Source organism: Procambarus clarkii, chromosome 29 (assembly GCF_040958095.1).
Source record: "Procambarus clarkii isolate CNS0578487 chromosome 29, FALCON_Pclarkii_2.0, whole genome shotgun sequence".
Lineage (NCBI taxonomy): Eukaryota > Metazoa > Arthropoda > Malacostraca > Decapoda > Cambaridae > Procambarus > Procambarus clarkii.
In genome coordinates this window covers 10230873-10256454 of record NC_091178.1, presented here as the reverse complement: position 1 = coordinate 10256454, position 25582 = coordinate 10230873, and the positions used below count along the sequence as shown (strand labels likewise).

The 25582-nt window shown below is 43.1% G+C and overlaps 1 protein-coding gene across 1 annotated transcript in view; it reads left to right on the top strand.

Moving 5' to 3' along the window:
• LOC123765179 (mind bomb 1) overlaps positions 1–25582 on the top strand; it is a 526176-nt gene that overhangs the window by 489693 nt on the left and 10901 nt on the right. The window contains 7 exon segments of the mRNA XM_069333479.1: positions 11268–11376; positions 12791–12901; positions 15585–15713; positions 18909–19099; positions 19484–19667; positions 20757–20922; positions 24696–25129. Of these exon segments, the coding sequence (XP_069189580.1) occupies positions 11268–11376; positions 12791–12901; positions 15585–15713; positions 18909–19099; positions 19484–19667; positions 20757–20922; positions 24696–25129 (1324 nt within the window).

Genomic DNA, 25582 nt, shown 5'->3' with positions numbered 1-25582 from the left:
CTCCAGGTCTCAGGAGAAGGTCTACTCTCAGCTCGAAGGCTCCAGGTCTCAGGAGAAGGTCTACTCTCAGCTCGAAGGCTCCAGGTCTCAGGAGAAGGTCTACTCTCAGCTCGAAGGCCATATTCCTGGCATGATGTGGTTGCCGTTTGGCGTTATTTCCATAACTTGTCAGCTTCGAAGCTATTTTTGAAAGCTAGGATCAAGACAGCAAACCGGAATGCCAGACCAGCAGGGCTGCCAACCTGATCACCACAAAGCGGCATATGTTGGATCGCAGGAAGGTGCAGGGGGTCCTGCGGGTGGCAAGCCTGGTGCAGAGACGTGGGGGGAAGAGCAATTTCTAGCTCAGCGACCCCAGAGTGGCTCCACTAGGCTATATATAATTGGAATGTGGTAGTGGTGGTGGTGACAGTGGTGGTGGTAGTGGTGGTGGTGACAGTGGTGGTGGTAGTGGTGGTGGTGACAGTGGTGGTGGTTCTCCACTGTCACGTCCTTATGGTGCCGCAGACAGCCCAGAACCCTGGCAGTATCACCACCACTCTTAGTAGCATAGTGGTCTAAGTCCTTAGGTTACAACCGAGAGACCCCAGTTCAATCCCCCGGGAAGACAGAAAAGGTTGCTCATCCTGGGAGAGGTCAGCAGTTAGCATAGACATAGGGGGGGGGGGGCAGCTCTGTAAACCTGTCTAATACAGGTTTCCTGTCCCAGACAACTGATAATTACAAATTAAAACCACAGCAGGTTTGGCTATAATGGGGGGGGGGGGCTACAGGACTAGACCTCACCTCTCGACACTCACTGTTAGGTAAGGACTGTTAGGCAATCACTGGCTGAGCACTGCTCCTGTGCCAGGTAAGCCCACTACGGGTTGCGGGCTCACCATAGTCCGTGCTACTTGGAACTTGTTCCGAGTAGCTGAATCTATAACAACAACAACAACAATCACTGGCTACTCACTCTCCTGCTACACCTTCATACATACCACCGTATGTAGGGCGGCCTGACAGCTGAGTGGACAGCGCTTCGGGTTCGTAGTCCTGAGGTTCCAGGTTCGATTCCCGGTGGAGGCGGAGACAAATGGGCAAAAAGTCTCTTCTCACCCTGAAGCCCCCTGTTACCTAGCAGTAAATAGGTACCTGGGAGTTAGACAGCTGCTACGGGCTGCTTCCTGGGTTTCCTTCTGTGCTCCCTTCGCTCCGCAGGTTCTGTGCTGAATACTGCTGCTTTGTCTACTTTGTTAATTCCCCTTAGAATCTTGTATGTAGCTATCATGTCCCCCCCCCCCCCCCGTCCTCTGTAGACCGCTCCTTCAATGTTGAGGTTGAAGACGCAAGTGAGGAGAGTCTTCCCCCCCCCCGCCCCGGGGCAAGCACTGCCGGCAGGGGGCGTCTCAGGGGGCGGCCACCCCCCCCCCCCCTCCACCTCACTCCTACAATATAGTAATCTTCCCTCTTTTGGCAGCGGACTCAACACCACTGCCACTACACACGTGAAACTCGAATAGTATTTTTACTACGTCAGTAGTAGCTGCCGAACCTATTTGGCCAGGAAAAAACATATTTACTGCACTCCGGGTAAAACGTAACCAGGGGGGGAGAGGGGGGGGAGGTGGCCAGGGCACTCTAGCTGGCACAGGGCCGGGATCAGAGCTGGCAGTGCCGTGTATGGGCAAATCTAGGTGCCAGTGGCAGAGAGAACATCCCCCCCCCACCACCCCCCCCCCCTTCTGCGGGTATGGTTACCCTACAGACGCTGCTGGGGACCCGGCCCCCACGGAATGTGGGGGGGGGGGGTGTCGGGAGGTGGCACTAACCTTCCCCATTCTGGAGTGCCACAGCTTCACCGTGGCACCGGAGACGGCAAGCACCCCCACGTGAGCTTGCATATTGCTTGAGACACGAATAACACTGGTCCGTGCGCTCGCTTAGTCGTGCCGCCTTCAGCACCGGCAGGCGCCCCTCGAGGCACAACTTGGAGGGTGTGCGGTGGAGGCAGAGGGGGAGGTCTACCTCCAGGGTTGGTACTCGGGGAGGGGGCCCTGGGTGGCGGGCCTCGCGCTCAGGAGGGGGTGAAATAGCTCCCCGCACTGCTAAATTGATCTCTTGTTCAGAGGAGGCGCGGGAGCCCTCTTGTACCTGGACCTTGGTGCCCCCCTCTCTAATTGTCTTGTTAGGCTGGCACCACTACCCCAGGCTGGCACCACTACCCCCAGGCTGGCACCACTACCACAGGCTGGCACCACTACCCCCAGGCTGGCACCACTACCCCAGGCTGGCACCACTACCACAGGCTGGCACCACTACCCCAGGCTGGCACCACTACCACAGGCTGGCACCACTACCACAGGCTGGCACCACTACCCCCAGGCTGGCACCACTACCCCAGGCTGGCACAACTACCACAGGCTGGCACCACTACCACAGGCTGGCACCACTACCCCCAGGCTGACGACAGCCTCATCCGATGTATATGTTATCTAGTACAATAATCCTAATACTGATTATTTATTAAAAGTATTTTGATGTTACTAGATCCTTCTAAGCGAAGTTAGTTATATTCCTAACCAAACTGTACACAACAATATGGGTACACCAGTAAGCCTTAGGTAAGCAAGGCGTATGTGAGACACAGGTGTTGAGGGAGCCAGCCAGGGTTGTCTCTGGCGGGAACACAAAAACAAAATCATTCTAGTCCCAGGGATGAAGGCAGAGGGTTGTAGGAACGTTAATTGAAAGTTTCCTCTCCTAACCTTTCCGAGTAAGCCGGACGACTCAAACAGAAAACGGGACAGTCCGTCACTTTTGTGAGTCGATTTCATTTCAAATTACGTCCACTTTTGGCCATAACGCGCGTACGAGCGAAAAGCGACGTTATTTTTAAGAGAACGGGTTGTGTTGACAGCGGTAAAGGCAGCCTTAATTCCGCCGTGTGTGGGAAGATCTGTGTGTCGTTACTGCAGGGGAGCCGGTCGGCCGAGCGGACAGCACGCTGGACTTGTGATCCAGTGGTCCCGGGTTCGATCCCAAGCGCCGGCGAGAAACAATGGGCAAAGTTTCTTTCACCCCTATGCCCCTGTTATCTAGCAGTAAAATAGGTACCTTGGTGTTAGTCAGCTGTCACGGGCTGCTTCCTGGGGGTGGAGGCCTGGTCGAGGACCGGGCCGCCGGGACACTAAAGCCCCGAAATCATCTCAAGATAACCTCTCAAGGAGGGACTGACCCAGCCGCTGGGAAGGGGACTGGGGCAGTGTTACAACCTCTCATCCTGACTGTGCTTGAGGGTTGGCGGGAGCGGGGAGACTGAGAGGAAGGCAGAGTCATTTGTACTGAGGACTCTGGGATCATTTGTGATGTGGTCGCTGCAGATGGCCCGTCTGCACTCCATCTCATGTTGGCCTCCGAATGCATGATAGAGCTGAGGAGTTAGCCAAAGAATCTGCCTTTAAAGGAGAAATTTAGTATAACCTTGGAATGTCAATAAGCAGTCTGAGAGCACTAGTACACCAAGAACTTCAACAAGATCTTGTAGAACTGAGGACAAAGTGAAATCGACACCAGTAATTCCATCTATCATCATACTATCATGCAAGAGGAGCCACACATCTATGGTTCATCCAATAAAATCAGCAGACTTCTAGATGTTACTACTGCTCGGCTTAGACTCGGTTACAAGTATCTCTGGGAATTCTCATTATCTGCTGATATAGACCTGACCAAATGTAAATTGTGTCAACAAAATTATTCGCACACCCTCCGTCACTATGTGATGGAGTGCGAAAAGATACGTGAATTCAGAGACAATTCTATAACAAATGTTCAAGAGATGTGTAGATATTTCATACAAAGTAACATGCTGCCAGAAGTGTTGGCCAAATATCCCCAGTCTGCTAACTGTAGGTAGTAACTGAGTGATTGTAATCCTATCCACCGCTGCCCACTGGATGGGGGGCGGTGTGCAGGACAAACATATCAATTGTGACACTAGCTCTCCACATATGTCAGTTGCCTTAATTTAGAAACTGTACTTGTGGTCGGTCTCGAGTCCATTGTTGATGTGACGATGTGCATTGAATTTCGTAACTAGCTCATCAAGATTGTAACTTGCTTAGCTAAATAAATTGTGGGGTTCAGTCCCTGAGCCCATTACGTGCCTCTGTAACCCTTTCCACTACCGCCCACATGATGGGTATGGGGTGCATAATAAGGGAAGGGTAGTGTCCACTCACCCTGTGAGTGGACACACCGCCATAGCAGCATGTTCAGCACCCCCCAATAGGGAGAAAATCCGCAGGGTTGTTCATCCTGTCACTTTTTCCTCAGTTACCTTGTCACAGTTATGTTGCCTGATAATACCTCTAATTTGTAGAAGGAATGGTGCCCAACCACTTTGGGATTGAACCCCGACCTACATAAAGCAAGACCGTTGCTCTACCGTCCAGCCCAAGTGGTTGGGCAAAAGTGCAGGCGGGAGAGATTCATAATAATTTACTCTTAGAAAGGCTAGAAAGACTGGTTCCAAAATCTCCACCAGAAAATAACACCACATCAGACCATGGGGCCACATTCACGAAAGCACTTACGCAAGCACTTACGAACGTGTACATCTTTTCCTCAATCTTTGACGGCTTTGGTTACATTTATTAAACAGTTTACAAGCATGAAAACTTCCCATTCAACTGTTGTTATTGTTATAAAAAGCCTCCTGGTGCTTCGGAGCTCATTAACTGTTGAATAATTGGAAACAAAGCCGCCAAAGCTTGAGAAAAGATGAACAGGTTTGTAAGTGCTTGCATAAGGGCTTTCGTGAATCTGGCCCCAGGAGGCTTGGCAGAATGTGCGAAATACCCCCCCATTAAAAAGGAGAGGTGCAATAGGTACACTCAGAGTTTTTCATGCAGTAACTCTGTACCTATCAGCGACTCGAAGGTGAGCCTGATAGGTACCTAAATAGGTAATCTCTAAACTGATTATTATACACAATTTTCCAAACATGTTCGCCGAGTACATAAACCAGTACTCAAGCTGTCACACACACCATCAACTCCAACAAGAAACACACAACTAGGGCAAAAATGGGGAACAACTACAGGCAAACACAATTAAACTAAACGAGGAATTGAAGGTAGACGAGGTGTTACATGCCAGAATTACAAGGGCAGGACAAAGGCAAACTGTAAACCACACAGCCTGATAGTCAACATAGGAACCTGTACACCAGTTGGTTGACAGTTGAGAGGCGGGACTAAAGAGCAGAAGGTCAACCCTCTGCAAGTACAATTAGACGAGTACAGGAGATAGAGAAGATAACTGAACACAAAAGGTAATAGAAGGTGTCGAGGAAGGCAAACGTATATAAATGCTATAGTGGAGTTTGCAGATAAAACACAGTTACTTACATCCCAAAGGAGCATAAATATACTTTAAAACGACAAATATTATTTTGGAATATACTGTTGGTTACTTCTACCCAGAACTGTACAGGTTTTCAATGGGCAAAAGGAAATTGCCTAAATTGCCACAAATTTTGGCGTGAAGGACACAATGTTAAAGTTTGTGGGGGAAAACAAGATAATGGTTACTAAAGTTGACATACTCGATGGGAAAGAGCTACAGTGTCGCTATAATTATTGTGAACCGAGACCGAAATAAAATTTATTGGCCACGGACCACTAGCGACAGTCCCAAGCAGCCCGGTGTTAATGAGCTTGTGAGCAGCTAGAGGAGACAGTTGACAACAACAGGTGAAGTGCTGGATGCGCAGAGTGGCTGATCCAGAAGGCTTACACTCCAGGTGCAAACTTTGGGAGCAGGAACTGGGCCATGATCTCCTACACTCCATCTCCAACTGCCCAGTTATTAGACCATTCAGACCCCCTGGCATGAGGTTCCTGGAGCCTTGCAATTACTTCATTCACTCTTGTGTTGTTGATGATATCCTCATAATGCACCCAGAGTCTGCCAGTGCAGACTACTGTGTCACGTGCCTCTATATGACTAACCATCCTGTGTGATGGGGTTTTTAGCACCACGTAGCTAGCTTTTTGACACACACTACTCCCCTTCATATACTCTAGGGCAGCTAGTCCTTGACACACACTGTACTCTCCTTCATATAGTCTAGGGTAGCTGCACAAATGCAGATATACCTAAATGTGTTAATAAAAAAAAAATGGCCATCTTCAAGCAAGCCAGAGGCAGAGACTAACATATTGCTTGTGAGAATTATCCCGAAGGCTAGGATAGTGAGAGTTTTGACTCGTAGATAACAAACAATGATGCAGATGGACCTATATGCACCACGCTGTGTGTGAGAGGCGCGCCATACCACCTACGACACTGAAGGGTGCAGTACTGATCAAAAGATTTTTCTTACCTGTCATGGCATTGACGTTGATGCCTAATCATCTTGATGCAGTACAAGACTGGCCCCATCATCCCCAGCATCCTTCCGACCCCAGCCTCCCCCCTCCCCAGCCTCCCCCTCCCCCAGGGGAGGGTATGCTTGCAGCTATTTGTGGCTGTCGCCACGTGTTGCTGCCCCTCCACGATCCCTCCCTCCCCTTCCATCCCTGCTACCTCCCTCCCTTCCTTCCTTCCCTCTAAAATGGAGGATTACCTAAGATTAAACACTGGGCTCCCTCCCCCTCACACGCCCCGCCCCTCACCAGTGGCGTAATATACAAATCGAGAAAACCTGGGAATAATTCTCTCTCCTCGAGCTTGTGTTGAAGTATATCACCTTACCCGAGGACACGTCGGTGGAGGTCCGGAGCGAAGCTGACGTGTATAATCATCGTCAAAGCTGGGTACGGGGGCGAAGGTGGGTACAAGGGCGAAGGTGGGTACGGGGGCGAAGGTGGGTACGGGGGCGAAGGTAGGTACAGGGGCGAAGGTGGGTACGGGGGCGAAGGTGGGTACAGGGGCGAAGGTGGGTACGGGGGCGAAGGTGGGTACAGGGGCGAAGGTGGGTACGGGGGCGAAGGTGGGTACAGGGGCGAAGGTGGGTACGGGGGCGAAGGTGGGTACAGGGGCGAAGCTAGCTAATGGAACCATCCAGTAGCACGGTCCTCCACAGCTTCCCGCGGGATAGCCGGAACTTCAGGAATAAATTTCGTCCGGTAAAGGAAAGGAAAGGATTCGAGGCCCTCGGGACGAAAAGTCTTCAACCTATTCTCAAACTTTAAATGGGTGAGATGTCCCGAGCTTGCTTGAACGCTGAAGCCTCGGCGACTGATCTAAGTATCTAAGTGTATATATAGTGGCCTTTGCAGGGTAACTGGTGAAGTGGATGTAACCATCATAGGTCGGAGTGAATCGCTCCTCTTAAAAGAATGGGACCGACTCCCAGCTCTCACAGCAACATAGAAATCAGTGAAGTTAAAAGGTGGCTAGCCGTGTCTTTCCCCCCCCCCCCGCTAGAATTTGATTACTTAATCTTCTTCGAGCTTCTAGAACCGTTCTAGAAGCAATAGAAGTTATAGTTCTCTATACTAGAACCGGGAAGCGGTCTCTATATGGCACTATTAAGGCACTATAAGACAAAAGGCACTATACCTTTTGGGGGCCCCTTGTCGACCCAAGCAGCGGGGTTGACGCGGGCTCCCAGCACCTCATTTGTGCAACCCTTTGATGTCGACCCGGGCACCGCCGGGTATACTCCATCTGGGACCGTAATATATCGTATTGGCAGGGAACGTATTCTTATAAACAATTAGACGAACCTTTTCCGTCTACTCTTTGACCCTTCTCAACTGAAACTGAAAGTTGAGAATGATTGAGTAGGCGGCTTCAGTGCTGACTTTGTAAGTTATAGTTGAGTTCATTTATTGTGCTCCCCATCCTCATCCTGTGGTGAGTAGTAGTGGACCCCATGACCATCTTGTGAGTGGTAGTGGACCTCTATGACCGTCTTGTGAGTGGTAGTGGACCCCCATGACCATCTTGTGAGTGGTAGTGGACCCCATACCCATCTTGTGAGTGGTAGTGGACCCCATACCCATCCTGTGAGTGGTAGTGGACCCCATACCCATCCTGTGAGTGGTAGTGGACCCCATACCTATCTTGTGAGTGGTAGTGGACCCCATACCCATCCTGTGAGTGGTAGTGGACCCCATACCCATCCTGTGAGTGGTAGTGGACCCCATGACCATCTTGTGAGCGGTAGTGGAGGCATCCATCTTTAGATAACACCAAAGGATTCCTCTCTCTCTCTCTTCCTATGATAACATCAGCCACCAGGGGCTGGGTAAGACAGCAACAATAGGGGATCTTCCTTGCACTGCTATACCCGTATTGAAAGTTTCCTCCGAGAAGACACCGAGGTATGTTCTCTATCTTGAGGTGATTTCGGGGCTTAGCGTCCCTGCGGCCCGGTCCTCGACCAGGTCTCCTTTTTGTTACACACCTCCAGGAAGCAGCCTGTAACAGCTGTCTAACTCCCAGGTACCTATTTATTGCTAGGTAACAGGAGCATCAGGGTAATAGAAACTTTTTGCCTCATGTGTCTCCGCCTCCACCGGGTATCGAACCCTCAGGACTACGAATCCGAAACGCTGTCCACTCAGCTGTTAGACGCCCTCAAACAAATACTTTAGCACCTGCAAATGTCAAAGTGAGTCTACTTTAAAACTTAAGAACCCTCACACTATGATGATATTTACCCTAAGTAGGTGAAAGATTGTCTTCACTTGGACACAACCCATCAGACCACAGTTCTCACATAAACCAAGCCAGTCAACTTTACTCTCAGCGAGGTAATAAACAGGGAACAGGTATCAGGCAGCTTCTACTTCATAGCTTTTTATTTATCAATTTCACATATAAATTTACCAAGTAAATTCAGCTTTCACTTGGATTTCCTCCCCTAACCCACCCTCCAAGCCCCGAGCTTATCATCAAAACCCATCTGGCTTTCATCCCTAACAGTTCCAACCCCCCCCCCCCACCCTCTGGCTTGTCATATAACCCAACAGATATGACTGTTTCACCACACACTTAACACACTCCACAAAGGTTTTTGCAACGAGGCAATGGCCGACAGGTACGGACGGCACGGCCTTCTCTGCCAAAGGACGGGAGGATGGCATGCAAGACACGGCGAGGTTAATGACATTATTAAGAGAAGCCTTACCACAGGTTGTCCAGCAGAGAGAGAGCCCCGTTACATAATGCTCCCGCAACTCAGATGAGCCTGTCGGTCGGCCAGACGGGATCACGGTCTGGGGCGATCCCGTCTACTACTCTTAATCCACACTAATCTCTACTCTTATCCACACGTGGCTCTAACTCTACGCTCCACTCTTGCCCACACGTGGCACCAACTCTACGCTTCACTCTTGCTCACACGTGGCTCCAACTCTACGCTCCACTCTTGCCCACACGTGACTCACCTGGCGTTCAGGTGAACTCGGGTAGCATGAGAGAGCTTGTCTTACGCAGATCGAATAATAAGAATTGTAATGGTGATAATCCCTTTGACCAGAGTTAGGTAGTCAAGTAACGAGATGCACTGTGGACGAACTGAAGAGGAAGTGACGTCATGAGGGCAGCTGGGGGTGGTGGTGGCGAGAGAGAGAGTGAGTGAGAGAGAGAGAGAGAGAGAGAGAGAGAGAGAGAGAGAGAGAGTGAGTGAGTGAGTGAGTGAGTGAGTGAGTAGGAGGAGGAGGAAAAGAAGAGTTGTGATAGGGATGGAAAAAGTGGAAGGGAAGGGACGTAGGGTAAGGAGAGGAAGGAGAGAGATTAAAATAGAAGGGTGGGGGTGTGGGTGGTGATGGTTAGAGTGGGGGTGAACCAGTGGGGGAGATAATGAGCACGCGCTTGAGGGAGGGAGTACCTTGAGGTTACCTTGAGGTTACCTTGAGGTTACCTTGAGGTGCTTCCGGGGCTTAGCGTCCCCGCGGCCCGGTCGTCGACCAGGCGTCCAAAGCCTGAAGTAAGTAAGTTAGTTAGAGAAGATGGTACGAGGGATGGGAAGATAGGAACGACGGGCAGGAGTTGGGTGCCAGGCGGGTGCCCACAGTGAGGGAGGGAGGACGGGGCGGCGGGGGAAGAGGCGCCTTCACTCGCTGTGGGGTAGTAGGGGAGAGGCTTCCCCCAGACCGCTTCTGCTGGTATTTATAGTGGCCACAAACTTGTGTTTGTGGGTGGTGGAGTTAGTGTGTGTGTCTGTGTGTGTATTCACATATTTGTGCTCGTCTATTTGCGCTTGGTTGAGCTCTGGCTCTTTGGTCCCGCCTCTCAACTGTCAGTCAACTGGTGTACAGGTTCCTGAGCCTACTGGGCTCTATCATATCTGCATTTGAGACTGTGTATGGAGTCAGCCTCCACCACATCACTGCCTAATGCATTCCACCTGTTAACTACTCTGACACTGAAAAAGTTCTTTATAACGTCCCTGTGGTTCATTTGGGTACTCAGTCTCCACCTAGCTGTGTCCTCTTGTTCGCGTACCACCCGTGTAACCTTATCTAGTTTAACCTTATCTACCCTGACAATTCCCCTGAGAATTTTGTTGGTAGTGATCATGTCTTCCAGTGTCGTGAGATGATTTTCCCGCAGCCTTTCCTCGTAACTCATGCCTCTTAGTTCTGGGACTAGCCTAGTGGCATACCTCTGAACTTTTTCAAACTTCGTCTTGTGCTTAACAAGGTACGGGTGTGTGTGTGTGTACTCGCCTAGTTGTGATTGCAAGGGTTGAGCTCTGACTCTTTGGGCCCGGCTCTCAACCATCAATCAATCAACTGATTTCCGCAGGGACGCTAAGCCCCGAAATCATTTCAAGATAATGTCCCATCTACATATCTTCAGGTTATAGCCAAGAGCGCACTGTGTATCCTATTCTGTACTACCAGAGGAGGCTGGCAGCTCTTGGCCCTTTTGTTCTTTTGATAACCCTAGAACCCAAATCTTTAAGGAAACTCGTGGCACCATTACCTCAGGCACCAGGGGGGGGGTCTCTGCAGCATTGGGGACAAAACAGCGCTGTTAATGCCGTTCACCCTACTTGTGGCAATTCACTGATTCCATGTTGGTGGCAGGAGTACCTTTGTGTGCAACACTGAAGTCAACGTTGTTGCAAACGCTTTACTCCTCGGATAACCTTTGTGGGCTGTCGTCATGTTGCAACTGGTGACATTGCAAGCAGAAGTGGTCAGGGAAAACGAGATTAAGGATTAAGATTAATTAAGGATTAGGAATTAAGGCTTAGGAATTAAGAATGTGAGGATGCCTATAACCCGGTGTATTAAGACATTGTGTAATGGTTGCAGCGCCATGAGGATCCTGCTGAGCAAGGTGCCGCGGTCCTGGATGGTGGACGAGAAGAAGGATGACGGCTACACGGCTCTCCACCTGGCCGCCCTCAACAACCACGTAGAGGTATTAACCCGTCTCCCTCCACCCACACCCACCCTCTCTCCCCCACTCCCACCCTCTCTCCCCCACTCCCACCCTCACTCCCCCACACCCACTCCCATCCACCCTCACTCAACTCCACCCACACCCACTCTTCTGCTTCCTCTCCCCCCCCCCATGTGTTGTGTGGGTGTAGTATACTCAGGGTCGTGAGGTCAGCTATATTTTAGCATACCTCTTTAAACTTCCCATATATTTGACCTACGTTTAGGGTAATTTTGAATGTTTTTCACATTTGTTATATATATATATATATATATATATATATATATATATATATATATATATATATATAAACATATTATATATATATATAAACAATGTTTATATATATATATATATATATATATATATATATATATATATATATATATATATATATATATATATATATATAAACAATGTGTTAATTGTACTATCGTCATTTAAATTATGTTTTTTTTAATAATTGTGAAGAGTTAATTATTGATTCCAAAAATGTTTACACAAAAGATGGACAACTAATATTAATATTATATTGGTCCTGCATTTGTTGACATGTAAGCCTAACCTTTACATTATGGCGTGGATCACAGCGACTGCATGTTGGTTATTATGAAATAATGTTAATCATTAATGGGTTATGTTTATATAATTATTTGCAAGGGGGGGGGGGTACCCAGGGGTGCCCGGGTCCGTTTCTCTCTCTTCAATTCTTCCTCTCTCCCATTCTCCTCCACCCTCCTACTACCATTTTCCCCTCCCATTCTACCTTCCTCTCTCCTTTTATCACTCCCGTTCTCTCTTCTAGTGGGCAAAACATGCTTGAGTAATATTGAATCAACATTATCGATAACAGCTGATCAATACGTTGGAAAACACTCTATGGACAATCATACCCACATTTCAGACCTTATACGAGTCGTAGTTGTCGCGAAAAAAGATCCCATTCTACTTTACGCGGGACATGGGAGTCGACCCTAACACCCTATGACACTCTCCATACAATCAAAATTCACCATGAAAAGTTGTGTGAGGCTAACCGCAACCGTCCGACCTCCAACCTTGAACTGAGACAGACATTCTATTTCAGAGATATAAATATTTTGTATAATACTGGTTATAACTTGTCATTTGAACTCTGCACTAAATACCCCAATATATAACTGCGTGCAGTTCTCCAAGTGTAATTGAAATAAGTTTATTGAGGTAAAATACACACAAAGGGATGAGGTAGCTCAAGCTATTCTCACCCCGTTCAGTACATCGTGGTAATACATACATATACACACATCACAAACAATATACATATTACCAAACAGTCTGAGAGATAAACATCTACGTTTCCTACCAAGTGTACATTTGGCAGTAGCAGTTGACGTTGTCATCCCGTCACCAGGTTGCAGAGCTGCTGGTCCACCAGGGGCGGGCCAATATGGACCTTCAGAATGTGAATCTACAAACGCCACTTCACCTGGCCGTGGAGCGCCACCACACGCAGATCGTCAGGGTGGGTCTCTTCCTCTTTGTCTTGACTGGTGAACTGGTTAGGTCATTCATTTGTCACTGCTGTGTTTTTGCTGGTATAAAACATATTTTAGCATACTAAGGTATGATATCTTGTGTGTGTGTGTGTTTTTATATGTATCCTTGTATTTATGCTCAATATCACGAGGCAAATCTTAAAAGCACCATTCTGCCCGCAAATTTCTCCAGTCTGAGATGGAGAATAACAAACGCTAACATTATACCAGGAAGTCGACCTAGAAATAATGAACCACAGGTCAGAGAACTACTGAGATTCTGCGGCCAGATTTTCGCTCAAGCGGCAGATAAGAGAGCCAACTAGGATCTTCATAAACATTACAATCTCAGGGACCACATACTCAGATCAAAAGCTCATTGCAGTGCAAACTAACACCAGTATTTGTAACATGTTCAAAAAAATTGCCAGCGATAGGGATTATTCAGTAAATTCAATTTTAATGATAATGTCTGGGAAAAAATAAACATAGAACTTGCAAACATTCAATAGGAAACTTTTAAGTAACAAAAATAGAGTAACTGACTGCCGAAGCCTACAACGTCTGTTTGACTGCAGAAGCCTACAACGTCTGTTTGACTGCAGAAGCCTACAACGTCTGTTTGACTGCAGAAGCCTACAACGTCTGTTTGACTGCAGAAGCCTACAACGTCTGTTTGACTGCAGAAGCCTACAACGTCTGTTTGACTGCAGAAGCCTACAACGTCTGTTTGACTGCAGAAGCCTACAACGTCTCTTTGACTGCAGAAGCCTACAACGTCTCTTTGACTGCAGAAGCCTACAACGTTTGAAACATGTTCCTTTGCGGAAAGTAAGTTAGAAAAGGATGGCAGACAACACTACAGAAAAAGAAAAGACAATGGAAGTGTTAAGCAGACGCGATTGTCCCAACAAAGAAAAATAATTTAATTGAAGAAATATAGCAGAAACTGAAGCAGACGTATCAGACTGAAGAAATTAAATTGGAACAGAAAGCCATAGATGAGATAAAGAATAATACAAAATATTTTTTCACATATGCGAAATCGAAATCAAAAGCCTCCACCAATATTAAACCTATACTTACAGGCTTATACGCAGAGGACGACAAAGAAATTAGTGAAATCCTAAAAAATAATATGAGGCTATATTTAACACCCCCCAATAAACAACATAAAAGTGGAAGCTCCGGACAGCTTCTTTATTAATGATATCCAAAGTTCCAAACCCCTGACAATATAACCGATATAAACACAAACTCGCAGATTTTGAAACAGAAATTGACAAAATGCCCATTCACTCGGGCCCAGGTCCAGACTCGTGGAATTCTATATTTATAAAGAAATGTAAATTGTCAGGAGCACGAGCGCTCAGTGTGGTCTGGAGGAAAATCTTGGACACTGAGGAGATACCAGAAGCTCTTAAATCAGCAGATATATAGCTCCCGTACACAAGAGACAAGAGAGGGAGCATTGGCTAAAAATTATGGACTTGTCTCACTAACGTCCCCACATAATAAAAGTATTTGAGAGGGTGATCAGGAGTCAGGTCACTAGCTTCATGGAGACCAATGACTTCCACAACCTAGGTCAACATGGATTTAGAGCGCGAAGATAATGCCTCTCACAGCTACTTGACTACTATGACAAAATCACTGAGGCATTAGAAGAAAAACAAAATGCAGATGTAATATACACGTACGGACTTTGCAAAAGCATTTGATAAATGTGACCATGGAATAATAGCCCACAAAATGAGGTCAGTAGGAATAACAAGTAAAGTAGGGCAGTGGATATTCAATTTTCTGTCAAACAGAATGCAAGCAAAGTGAAAAGCTCTGTATCTCAGGGCACAGTCCTTGCATCACTGCTTTTTCTTATTCTCATGAGAAAATATGTACAGAGAACATATACGGCATACATAGACGCGATAAAGGACCTAAATTATTCAAACCGGCTTTGAGTTTTCAAACCGAAAACTCAAAGCTTTCAAAATGTACTGAGAGAGGTATTACATAATATATACGTGGAAAATACTGGAAGGCCAGGTCTCAAATTGAAACAGTAAAATGGCACATATGGTGGCAAGTGCAAAATAGACCAGTGAAGAATAGAAGTTCCATAAGCACAATCAGAGAACACTGGATGAACATCAGAGTTCCACGGTTATTCAATATCTTCCCAGCAAGTATAAACAAATATTGCCAAAACAAAACTGGACATCTTAAAAAAAAAAGGACCGGACCAACCGGGTTGTGGTGGATATGTGTCCTGCGGGCCACCCAAACAACAGCCTGTTGGACCAAGCTCTCACAGTCGGGTCAGGGGAGTAGAACTCCCAGAACCCTATCCAGGTACCTCGCGGCCATAGTTTGACACGGTCCTTAATTATTGGATCTCAGAGTTCCTTTTCTTTTGTGTTAGTTGAGTAGGCAGAGTGCTGACACCAGGGCTATGAGCTTCCCATCTTGATAGCGCTCATTGTAAAATTGCCTCAAAACATTGTATAACATTTGACCTGACACTGGATTACTATTTAAATAAGTTTACATATATCATTACAGTACTGTATTGTGAACTTAGCAGATATATGTAAAAGGTTCTGTTAAGGAACACAACTATCAAAGGAGATTATCACCACAAATTACAACTTTCTATGTCTTTTTTTTTAGCTGTTAGTTCGAGAAGGAGCTAACTTAAATCTAGCAGACAAGGATGGAGACACTCCGCTGCACGAGGCCCTGAGGCACCACACACTATCTCAGCTCAGGCAACTGCAGGACATGCAAGATGTTGGAAAGGTGAGTGGAAGGGGAAGTGGCCAACTTGCAAATATAGCATTGTATTGTATACAGTACTGTGCTGTATAATAATCATTATTATTAGTATATAGTACTGCATACCACCCTAAAAGTAATATACTGCTCACATACACTTAAAATAACTTATGACATACGCATCACCACAGAGCTTCACGGCACACCATCCCTTACACTGCACTCTACAGAACTACAAGGCATATAATAAGCACAATACAGTATCAGTAAAGCAGAATCAAATATAACCATGGTTGCTGAAGGAGCCTTTAGGGATATTCTGTAACTACCCAACTATGGAATTTGCAAGATATAAGTCTGGTGAGCTCCCAGAAATCTGGAAAAAGAAAAATGCAATGATCTAAGTCAATATTCAAGAAATATGAGTGACAGAAAGCCATTACAGATTAATTTCACTAGCATACATTGCCCGAATTTACCTGAGAGCCACTATCTCTCTAGTGACCTCGACAACGACAGGAAGCCATTGACTTTTCAAATGTCCCCTATTTATCCTGATGATTTAAAGCAGCTTCATTTTGAATTGCAGCAGTAAATTGGCATTTACGGCTTCGGCGAGTAGGCGGTTCCATGTGTGTATAACCCGATGGGTGAAAAAGCATCTCCTGTTTTCTGTCTTACATTGTGGTTTAAGCTTGAACCCATTGCTCCTTGTTTGTGTTACATGTGACCTTTTAAACAAGTCGTCTGAATCATGTGAAGCACTCCATAAAATAATGAAGGAATACTGGAATAGCTGGACAAAACAAACTTTATGATGGAGCAAAAACATTGTTTTAGAGAGGGAAAGCCATGACAGAAACTTCAATGAGTTCTACAACTGGGCCACCAAGATTGGACCTGTGTAAGCTGCATGTTCATAGGCTGTTAAATTGCTTTTGAGACTATTCCTCACAATAGGCTAGGCACTAATGTATAAAATGAAGGATCAAGCTGGAATTACAGGAAAAGTACATGGAATTGGTAAGGGAGTACCTGATAGATAAGAAATAAAAGGTCATATTCAGAGATGAGATGATGAAATGGTGATAGGCAGCAAGTGGGGTGTCTCAAGGCTCATTCCTTGGCTCTGCTCTCCTAATCCATATATAGTACTGTAAATTTTCTATTAGAAGGGGTGAGTTCCTATATATCAATGTTTGAAGATGCCATAAAGCTATTGAGAGTAATGCTAAGTTGAACAGTAGGATGATGCATGATAATCTCAGCAAGATGGAGTAACCAAATGGTTTCTAGAATTAAGCTCCTAAAGTGTAAGGTAATGAATATATAAAGAAGGCAAAGGAGACTGGGAAGGAACTATACAATAAAATAAAACTGGCAGCCATTGTCAAAAAGAGAGCAAGATTCGAGTAAAAGTTCCAGTTACAGTACTGCATTATGAAAAAAAGCGAAAATATAAAAAAAAGAAACCACATATAAAATGCAGTCAAACCACACTATTGAAAGAAAAGCAGTGTAAAATATTTGAGTAATCATGTCAGATGACCTTACCTTTAAAGAACACAACAAAGGAGCTGTCACAAACACAAGAAAAATGACAGGTTGGATAATAAGAACTTTTCAGCAAAGAGATGTCACACCTATGATGATACTTTTCAAGTCACTAGTACTCTCTAGAGTGGAATATTGTTGCTTATAAACAGCCCCCCAAAACACTAGAGAAATTGCTGACCAGGAGAGAGTGCAAAAATATTTTATCGCTAGAATCCACTCAATAAAACATCTACTGTATATTGTTGTTACTGCTTAAAATTGTTAAATATCTTTTCCCTAGAGTGCAGGCAGGAAAGATCTGTATAATAATTTACACTTGGAAATACTAGATGGACTGGTTCCAAATCTGCACACAGAAATAACACCACACAAGACCAGAAGGCATGGTAGGACGTGTAAAATAGCCCAATTGAAAAGCAGAGATGCAATATTATGTTCATGGAAAATACTGGACAGAATTATGTGTTATGCCCTTTACACATAAAGAGCATAACTGGCCAACTTTTTTCATTGTTCAAAAGAGGACTTGACAAACACCTTCAAAGGATACCTGATCAACCAGGCTGTGAGCAGCTGCATTGAATAACCTGGTTGACCAGACTATCAACCAGGAGGCCTGGTCAGAGACTGGGCCACGGGAATGTTGACCCCTCAGACTCACCAACAGGATGACGGTATACTATTATTCACACTGGAAGCGCACATAAGCAAACATACAAGTTATGTAAATAAAATTTAGTCTTATAAGACAATATACACAGTTTAAATCACACCAGTTCCTGGATATGCTGCTTTGGCATGGTATCTTCATCTCTTGAAGCACACAAAATAATACAATGTCCAAGGATTGAAAACAAGCCAAAGTAAAATTGGCTACAAATTAAGTGATTAGCCTAACAACTCTTAGAGGAGAGAAGAGGCCAGAGGAAACATAATCACTACATAAAAATATTAAAAGGAATAAAAAGGACAACTTTTTTACAGTTAAGGGATAAGAGGCCAAGAGTGTACAAGTTGAAACTAGAAAGTCAGAGAAGGCAGAAACATCAAATACTCATACACTATCTAGGTGGAATATATCAAAAGAAGTTGTGGAAGCTGCCTCAATCTACAGCTTTATGACCAAACAACACTGAACCTTACCATCAGGAATTATAATATACCCTGGATACAAATGGCCAGAGGGTGCATCCTAAAACTAGATATCACTTCCTACAGACTTCCCCCCACCACAAAGCTTCATAGTACACATTACCATACACTACACCACTAGAGCCTCATGGTACAGTCCTCACTCCATGTCCCACCACACAGCTCTCATGGAACACAATGCATTTCACTGGCTCTAATCAATTAGGTTGATGACATGATATTTTACAGCTCTTACATGAATCATACATTTGTGAAAATTGGATGCACATCAGCAAAATAACACAAATCTTTATAAATTACATAGATAAATCTTACGTGTGATCATCAATTTGTTTTCCTAGCGATTTTCCCCCCTTTATAAAGCATGTTACTTGTAAAGGCAATGTTGCTCAATAAAATGTTTGAAACATATGCAGCTACATAACAATATATTAAATTAATTATACATTGAAGTCTTATATAAAAAAATATATATTTTGCTGCAAATCCCTTTAACTTATACTCTTCAAGTCACCCCAGTTGCTGATGGGTTTGGGGACTCAAGGCGTTGACAAGAAGAGTCCGGCCTCCATTGCCTGTTTGCTGGCTGCTCATGGTGCCGACCTCAACATCAAGAACAAGAAAGGACAAACGCCGCTAGACCTCTGTCCGGACCCAAACTTGTGCAAAGCCCTTACCAAGTGCTATAAGGACAAATCTATGTAATTATGGCTACATTGCTGGGAGAAGTGTTCAAAGTGGTTTGCGTATTTCTTATAATTGCCGTTTTTATACATTTTTAAATATACAACTATAATGTCATTACTGTACAGTATTTCCTTTAAATTTAAACAAAATATTTTATAAATGTTACACAAATACTGGTATAAAAATATTGGGATTTAATATTTACTAATGGGTCCAATATTGTATGTGAAAATTGTATCAATATATTATTTTAAGTTGTCAGATCGTATTCCATTTATGTTTTAGAAATACAAGAGTATACAGTATGTCTTTAAATGTAGTATAATTTTAAGTCCCATTTACTCATGATGAAATGTGTTCAAAGTTATTTTTTTATAATGTGGCACTGTGAATTGCAGTTCTGGTGATATGGGTGCACTGGAGGTGTGTGCAGAAGAAAGCCTGGAGGAGTGTATGGTGTGCTCGGATACGAAGCGGGACACACTGTTCGGTCCCTGTGGCCACATAGCCACCTGCTCCATTTGCTCCCCACGGGTTAAGAAGTGCCTCATGTGTAAGGAACCCGTGCAGTCCAGAACTAAGGTAAGACATATTTTGAAGAATTAACTACATTGTTAAGTTGAATAATTTACAAAATAATCTTAGATGCAAAAGTTCAAATGTTCTGATAATAATATTTATATGTACAGTACTGTACTTGTATATAAATTTAACCAACTAGCGACCTCTGTACTTTGTTGGATAATTCAACTTATTCTCATTTTCTATTCCATTCACTTGATGGGATTACTAGATATCTAAGCTAATTATACTTAAGATTTATGTCACAACAATTTTATATCTGAATTTAATCTACATTTGATCTGAATTTGATCTCGAAATTAGATCTGATTTGGATCTAAAATCCAGTTAAAATAATCATCTAACCATGAATTATATAAGAAATGTATATTGGGTATGTAAGAAATATTCAAGTGCTAGAAAATGTATCAAGATGTGAGATGTCAGAAATGGTAAGAGATGCAGGTTGAGGAATAATATTGGTTGGGAGACATACTCTCTGATAGTTTGTACTCTCAGAAATGATGACTAGGGGAGTTAACTAGGGGGAGTTAACTAGGGAAGTTAACTGGGGGAGTTAACTAACTAGAAAGTTACACAAAAGTGAAACAGGGGAGTTGAGTGATAAGTACATAACCAACATCATGAAAAGCTGAAGAGGAGGATTACATACTGGATAGGCTGCATGATGACATATGGAATACAGAAGCTCAAAGAAAATGTTTAGATAGGGCTCGTGGAGGCTTTTTTTGTGTCATTAAGGAAGTTTAAAGTTTACTTTCTCCTCCTTTCCATGGAGGAGAAAGTGGACTTCAAACATGTGGGGTTGTCAAAAGCCCAGTTGCTATTTAAATTTAAAAATAATAATGTTTTTAAATAACTTACACTAAAAAGTATGACATTGAATTTATTTGTTTATATAGTATATGTAATTGAACAATAAAAAGGCAATTTAAATATGTACTGAATACAAATTCTAAACTCCAGGAACTTAATCGTTTGAATGCTTGAATAAAATTACTAAATTTACCAAATTTATCTTTAGTCAACATCTAATGGCTGCCCTGTATTTTATTAACTTGTAGTTTTAATTCATAATGTAATTCACAGATTGAAGAATGTGTAGTTTGCTCAGACAAACAGGCCACAGTTCTCTTTCAACCTTGTGGACACATGTGTGCTTGTGATAACTGTGCTTCCCTGATGAAGAAGTGCGTACAGTGCCGTGGAGTCATTGAGAAACAGATTCCTTTCATCGTTTGTTGTGGCGGGCAAGGTAGGCACAAGTAATACTGTATATTTATTAGTGTTCATTACTGAAATTATTTCAGTGTTTTTAAGAGGAAAAAAGGAGCCACGTGTACAGATTTGCTTCATGTTTTCTTCACCCCATGTTAGAATCTTTGTGCAACTGTTTTCTTCTCTAATATTCAAGCACTCTTTGTTTCAGTTGCCCCAGTTGATGATGCACAACATGTATCTGCACTCTTTGTAGCAATCCCATTATTCTCCAACTGAGTTAACCATATTTATTTTAATTTGATATGATTGGATTTTCTGTACAGTAATTTGTAAATATAATGAATTTCAATGTTTAAACAATCTAAATTTGAGTGTATGCATAGTACTGCATATATCTTTTGTGAACAATACACTCAGCCACTGATAAAGCAAGGTCCTTTTCACCTTCTGATATGATCTGCCACAGTCAGTGCAGGTCAGTATTTTACATCGTCCAGCTAGAAAAATATATACAGAAACTTAATAAAATCATCAGGCACCAAAAATTGATGAATGTAGCAGAGAAATTCTTAAGAGATTCTCAGAGAATCTCTATACAGTACTGAAAGGCAATGACTAACCAGGCACAGAGAAGATAAATCTGGTCACTGGTTGGTTAAAACCTAGACATGCACAGTTGACTTGTTAATTATACATTTTGCCACAATACAGAATGTTAGCCTTTCATAACTTTAGCTAAACAGAAGTGAATTGGATCTTACCTTAGGGAATGATGACTGAGTGGAACAGCTCAAAAATCCTCCAAAATGTTTTTGTTCATTGAATTATCCAATCTATGTCAGATAATATGGAATTGTGATCACCTCTCTTCTCTTCAGGTTGTTATTTTTGTCTTTACTCACAGATTTTTTTGACGAAGGCTCTCTTTTTGTAGCACTCGTAGTTGAATTAATATTTTGAAATTTTAGTTGACTAAGATACTAAAATATTTTTTCAGATAAGCAATCAAGGAAGCCTGCCCAGGATATTTTTTTTACATGAAACACTATTATGGTTGTAGGTTACGTATTGAGAAAGGACTCTTCTGGTAACTGATGTGTCAGAAACTCGCTGTAATGTAGGGAGGTGTCATTTGGGCTTTTGATTGGTAAGAATGATATGAAACTTTTGTTAATTACCTGAGAATCTAACTTCACATGAAATTTAAAAGGTGGAAAGGTGAAAAGCGAGAAGTTTTCCTACTGCTGTTATTTAAAGAAAATGCAAAATAAAGGCGGTTCATCTTCATAGTGATATAAGCTTATCAGATAATGACGGATTTAATAACCATTTAGCAATTAATCATTTATTATTCATTTTGGACAGTGAACATACACTGCTTATTCACATAAGAACTGTAAATTTATATTTCACTTCATATCTATGAATTACAACAAGAAGAAGAAAAGTGAACCAAAAACTGAATTTTATGCAAGTGCAGTTAGTAAACACTTGCTGTTTGAAACACCAATGTTTGGAGATATTTCAAATATCAGGAAACTTAAGCTCTAGCTGTTCACTAGGTCTAGCTTCTAAACAAAGATCTGGCCATTTCATGATTTATATGAATTTACCATAGGGCCACAATCTCTAGTGGTTTCTACAGGGATAGAATACTGATGCCTTATGGAAGGTCCCCTCTATTATTACTGAGGATTTTTCCAGCTGCATTTTGAGTTGAAGCATTGTCTTGGTATACACTGGTGGGTTTATTAATTACTCTATGGGTTTAAGAGCATCTCCTGTTGTCATTATTCCCATTGTGGCTTGTTGAGCTTGGTGTTGCTCCTTGTGAGAATTATATCGATCCATATAAAGCTCTATATAAATGTCTTGAATTTGTCCTGTATTTTAAAGATTTTGATGAGATCATCTCTGCTATTTTGGCTCCTAGTCTGTCCTGGTATGATAGTCTTCCCACATCACTGGATGTGGGAAGCAGGGTTATCAGAACTGTTGGTGAAGGTCAGGTCAGCCCTGACCTCTTCTCGCTACCTGCCATGTTCTACAGCTAAACTTATGGTGCGAGGCGCAACCCATAATTATACAGGCGAGACATATTAAATGCCATCTGCTAGTATAACCAGATGTCATATGGCACCACGCACGATATCTAAATTGTCAGTGCGATCACCGATCTGTAGAATTCATACACGAGATACATGTGTCTGGATAGGGTGATATACTAATGCACAGGATTGCACAGCTACCACAGGGTACAAGTCTAGCTGAGAGATCACTATTCTCTCACACCGTTTGACCTCACATTTGCATAGTGAAAATGCTTACTCCTGCCATTTACTCAAAAATGATGATCATGAATTCATTTGGATTACCAGAAGATTTGAGTTTCCAGAATTTATATTACTGAGCTTTTACAATACAATATATTCAGTTTAGATGGTAGCAGTCTTAAAAATAATTACAGTACTTAGAGTTAGGGGGCCTGATGGCTGAGTGGACAGCACTATGGGGTTCGTAGTCCTAAAGTTCCAGGTTTGATCCCCGGCTGAAGGCAGAAACAAATAGGCAGAGTGTCTTTCACCCTGATGCCCCTGTCAGTAAATAGGTACCTGGGAGTTAGACAGCTGCTACGGGGTGCTTCCTGGGAATATGTGTGTGTGAAAATTAGGATTAAGGACTTGCCCGAAATGCTATGCGCGCTAGTGGCTGTACAAGAATGTAAGAACTCTTGTATATATAAATAAATAAAAAAAATAAAAAAGTACTGTATATAAATGCTTGAATTATATTAATATGCAAGAGCAGTTAATTTTAAAGCACTAACAGTGATTTAAATGACTTGCAAAAAATACAGCAAGACGTTTAGAGAAAGGAGAAGCATATGTATAGTCAAGGTGTATTTGAGGATTATCAAGTGATGTGGTAACATCTGTTTTGTTGGGGGAATAGCAGATGTTGGCCAATTTTAGTTACCTTGATAAGATATTTATTTGTACTGAATAAGCATGTTTGATTTTTGTAATCTGAATTCCAAAAACTATGAACATATATTTCTTGCATATTCATACAAGATTTTGTACATTATAGTATTCTTTATTGGTTATTAATGTCTTGATTTTCAAATATTTGTATATACTGTACAGTAATTATTTCATCTGTAACATACTTTCTGATTCTTAGTCGGATAAATGTCTGATTCTGTTGAACTGCACATAAGACTTACAAATGCATGCACACTTGGTATCTTTCTTCCTATTAAGTGTTTGAACATGAAGCAGATCTTTGCATATGCAGTCTAACATGCTCATATTAATTTGGATCTATTCTCAAATTATTTCGCTATTACTCATTTGTTACGTCTACCTATTTTAGCTTGCCAAACTTCACCTCTTGTTGCTATTTTGTGTGTTTTGGCTTAGTTTCATAAGTATCTTAACAATCTGGTTAGCATCTCTATATAACATAGTTCAGGGTTTTGTGTATGATGCCTTTCGGGAAATCAGTATTATGAGAATAACTTAGAATAGAATAATCTTCCTAGAAGAGCTCTTGTTAAAACGTGAAAATGTAGAATATGAATGGACTCGCCCTGAATGGACTTAATAAAGTACGTAATAATTTCTTCTAGCTTTATATGATGGAGTTCTGTGATATGTCCAGATTGCTTTAAAAGTGTTATTAAATTTCTCAAAGCTTATTGTAACAAAATGCTTTTCTTTTCATATAATTTGCATGTTATCAGACTAGCATCATTAAATTGACTTTATTTTTACAAATATTAACTGACGCATTGTAACCTTGCAGTGGTGGGCTCCAACCCGGGTCCAAGTGTGGCCCCCAACAACAGTGCCAGTGAAGGTGGTGGTGGCAGTGGTAGTGGTGGCAGTTTGATGGATTCAATTGCAAATAACCTTAACTGGGATCATAACCTTCCAGCACCAGCATCCATTCTTCCTGGTGGTGCCAACAACAGTAGTGGTAGCAGTACTGTTGGCGGTAGTGGTGCTGGTGGTGGTGGTGGTGGTGGTGGTGTTGGCGGTGGCAGCAGCAGCAGTAGCAGCAGCAGCAACAACAACAACAACAACAATAATACCGGCAATGTGGCATCAGCAGCAGCGTCAACTGCCGGTGTTGTGGTCCCCGGACCGACGGGACCGCTCATGAATAATGGGTCACGGGATATGTCATCCGCAGACTTGCAGAAACTTCAGCAGCAGCTCCATGATATTAAGGAACAGGTTTGATTAATCAGTTAATTTCTTGAATATACTTAAAATACTGAACCTTAACCCTTAGACCGCGCATATTACCGTGAAAATAGGGGGCATGGTAGCGAAAAATATTCAAATTATGTAAAAATAACTTAAAAATGTTAAACAAATCTCCAACTTATTGGCTTCAGTCTTGTGAAACTTTCATCAAAATATTTTCAGAAATTGACTTAAGACGAATTTTAGAAAAATAGAAAAAAACTGTAGCGTGTCTTAGGTCAATTAGAACTGCCCACACCGAGTACTACATTCTTGACTGGAGATTGTACTGGTTTGCTATTCTCAAATCGCTGGCTTATATACAGTTACTACACCTCACAGTAAGATAGGAGGGTGGAAAAACCGTTACCTGAAAATAGGGATAGGATTATAGCTTGTGTAATTAGTTATGCCATTAAGATGATGAGATAATGGAGTGAG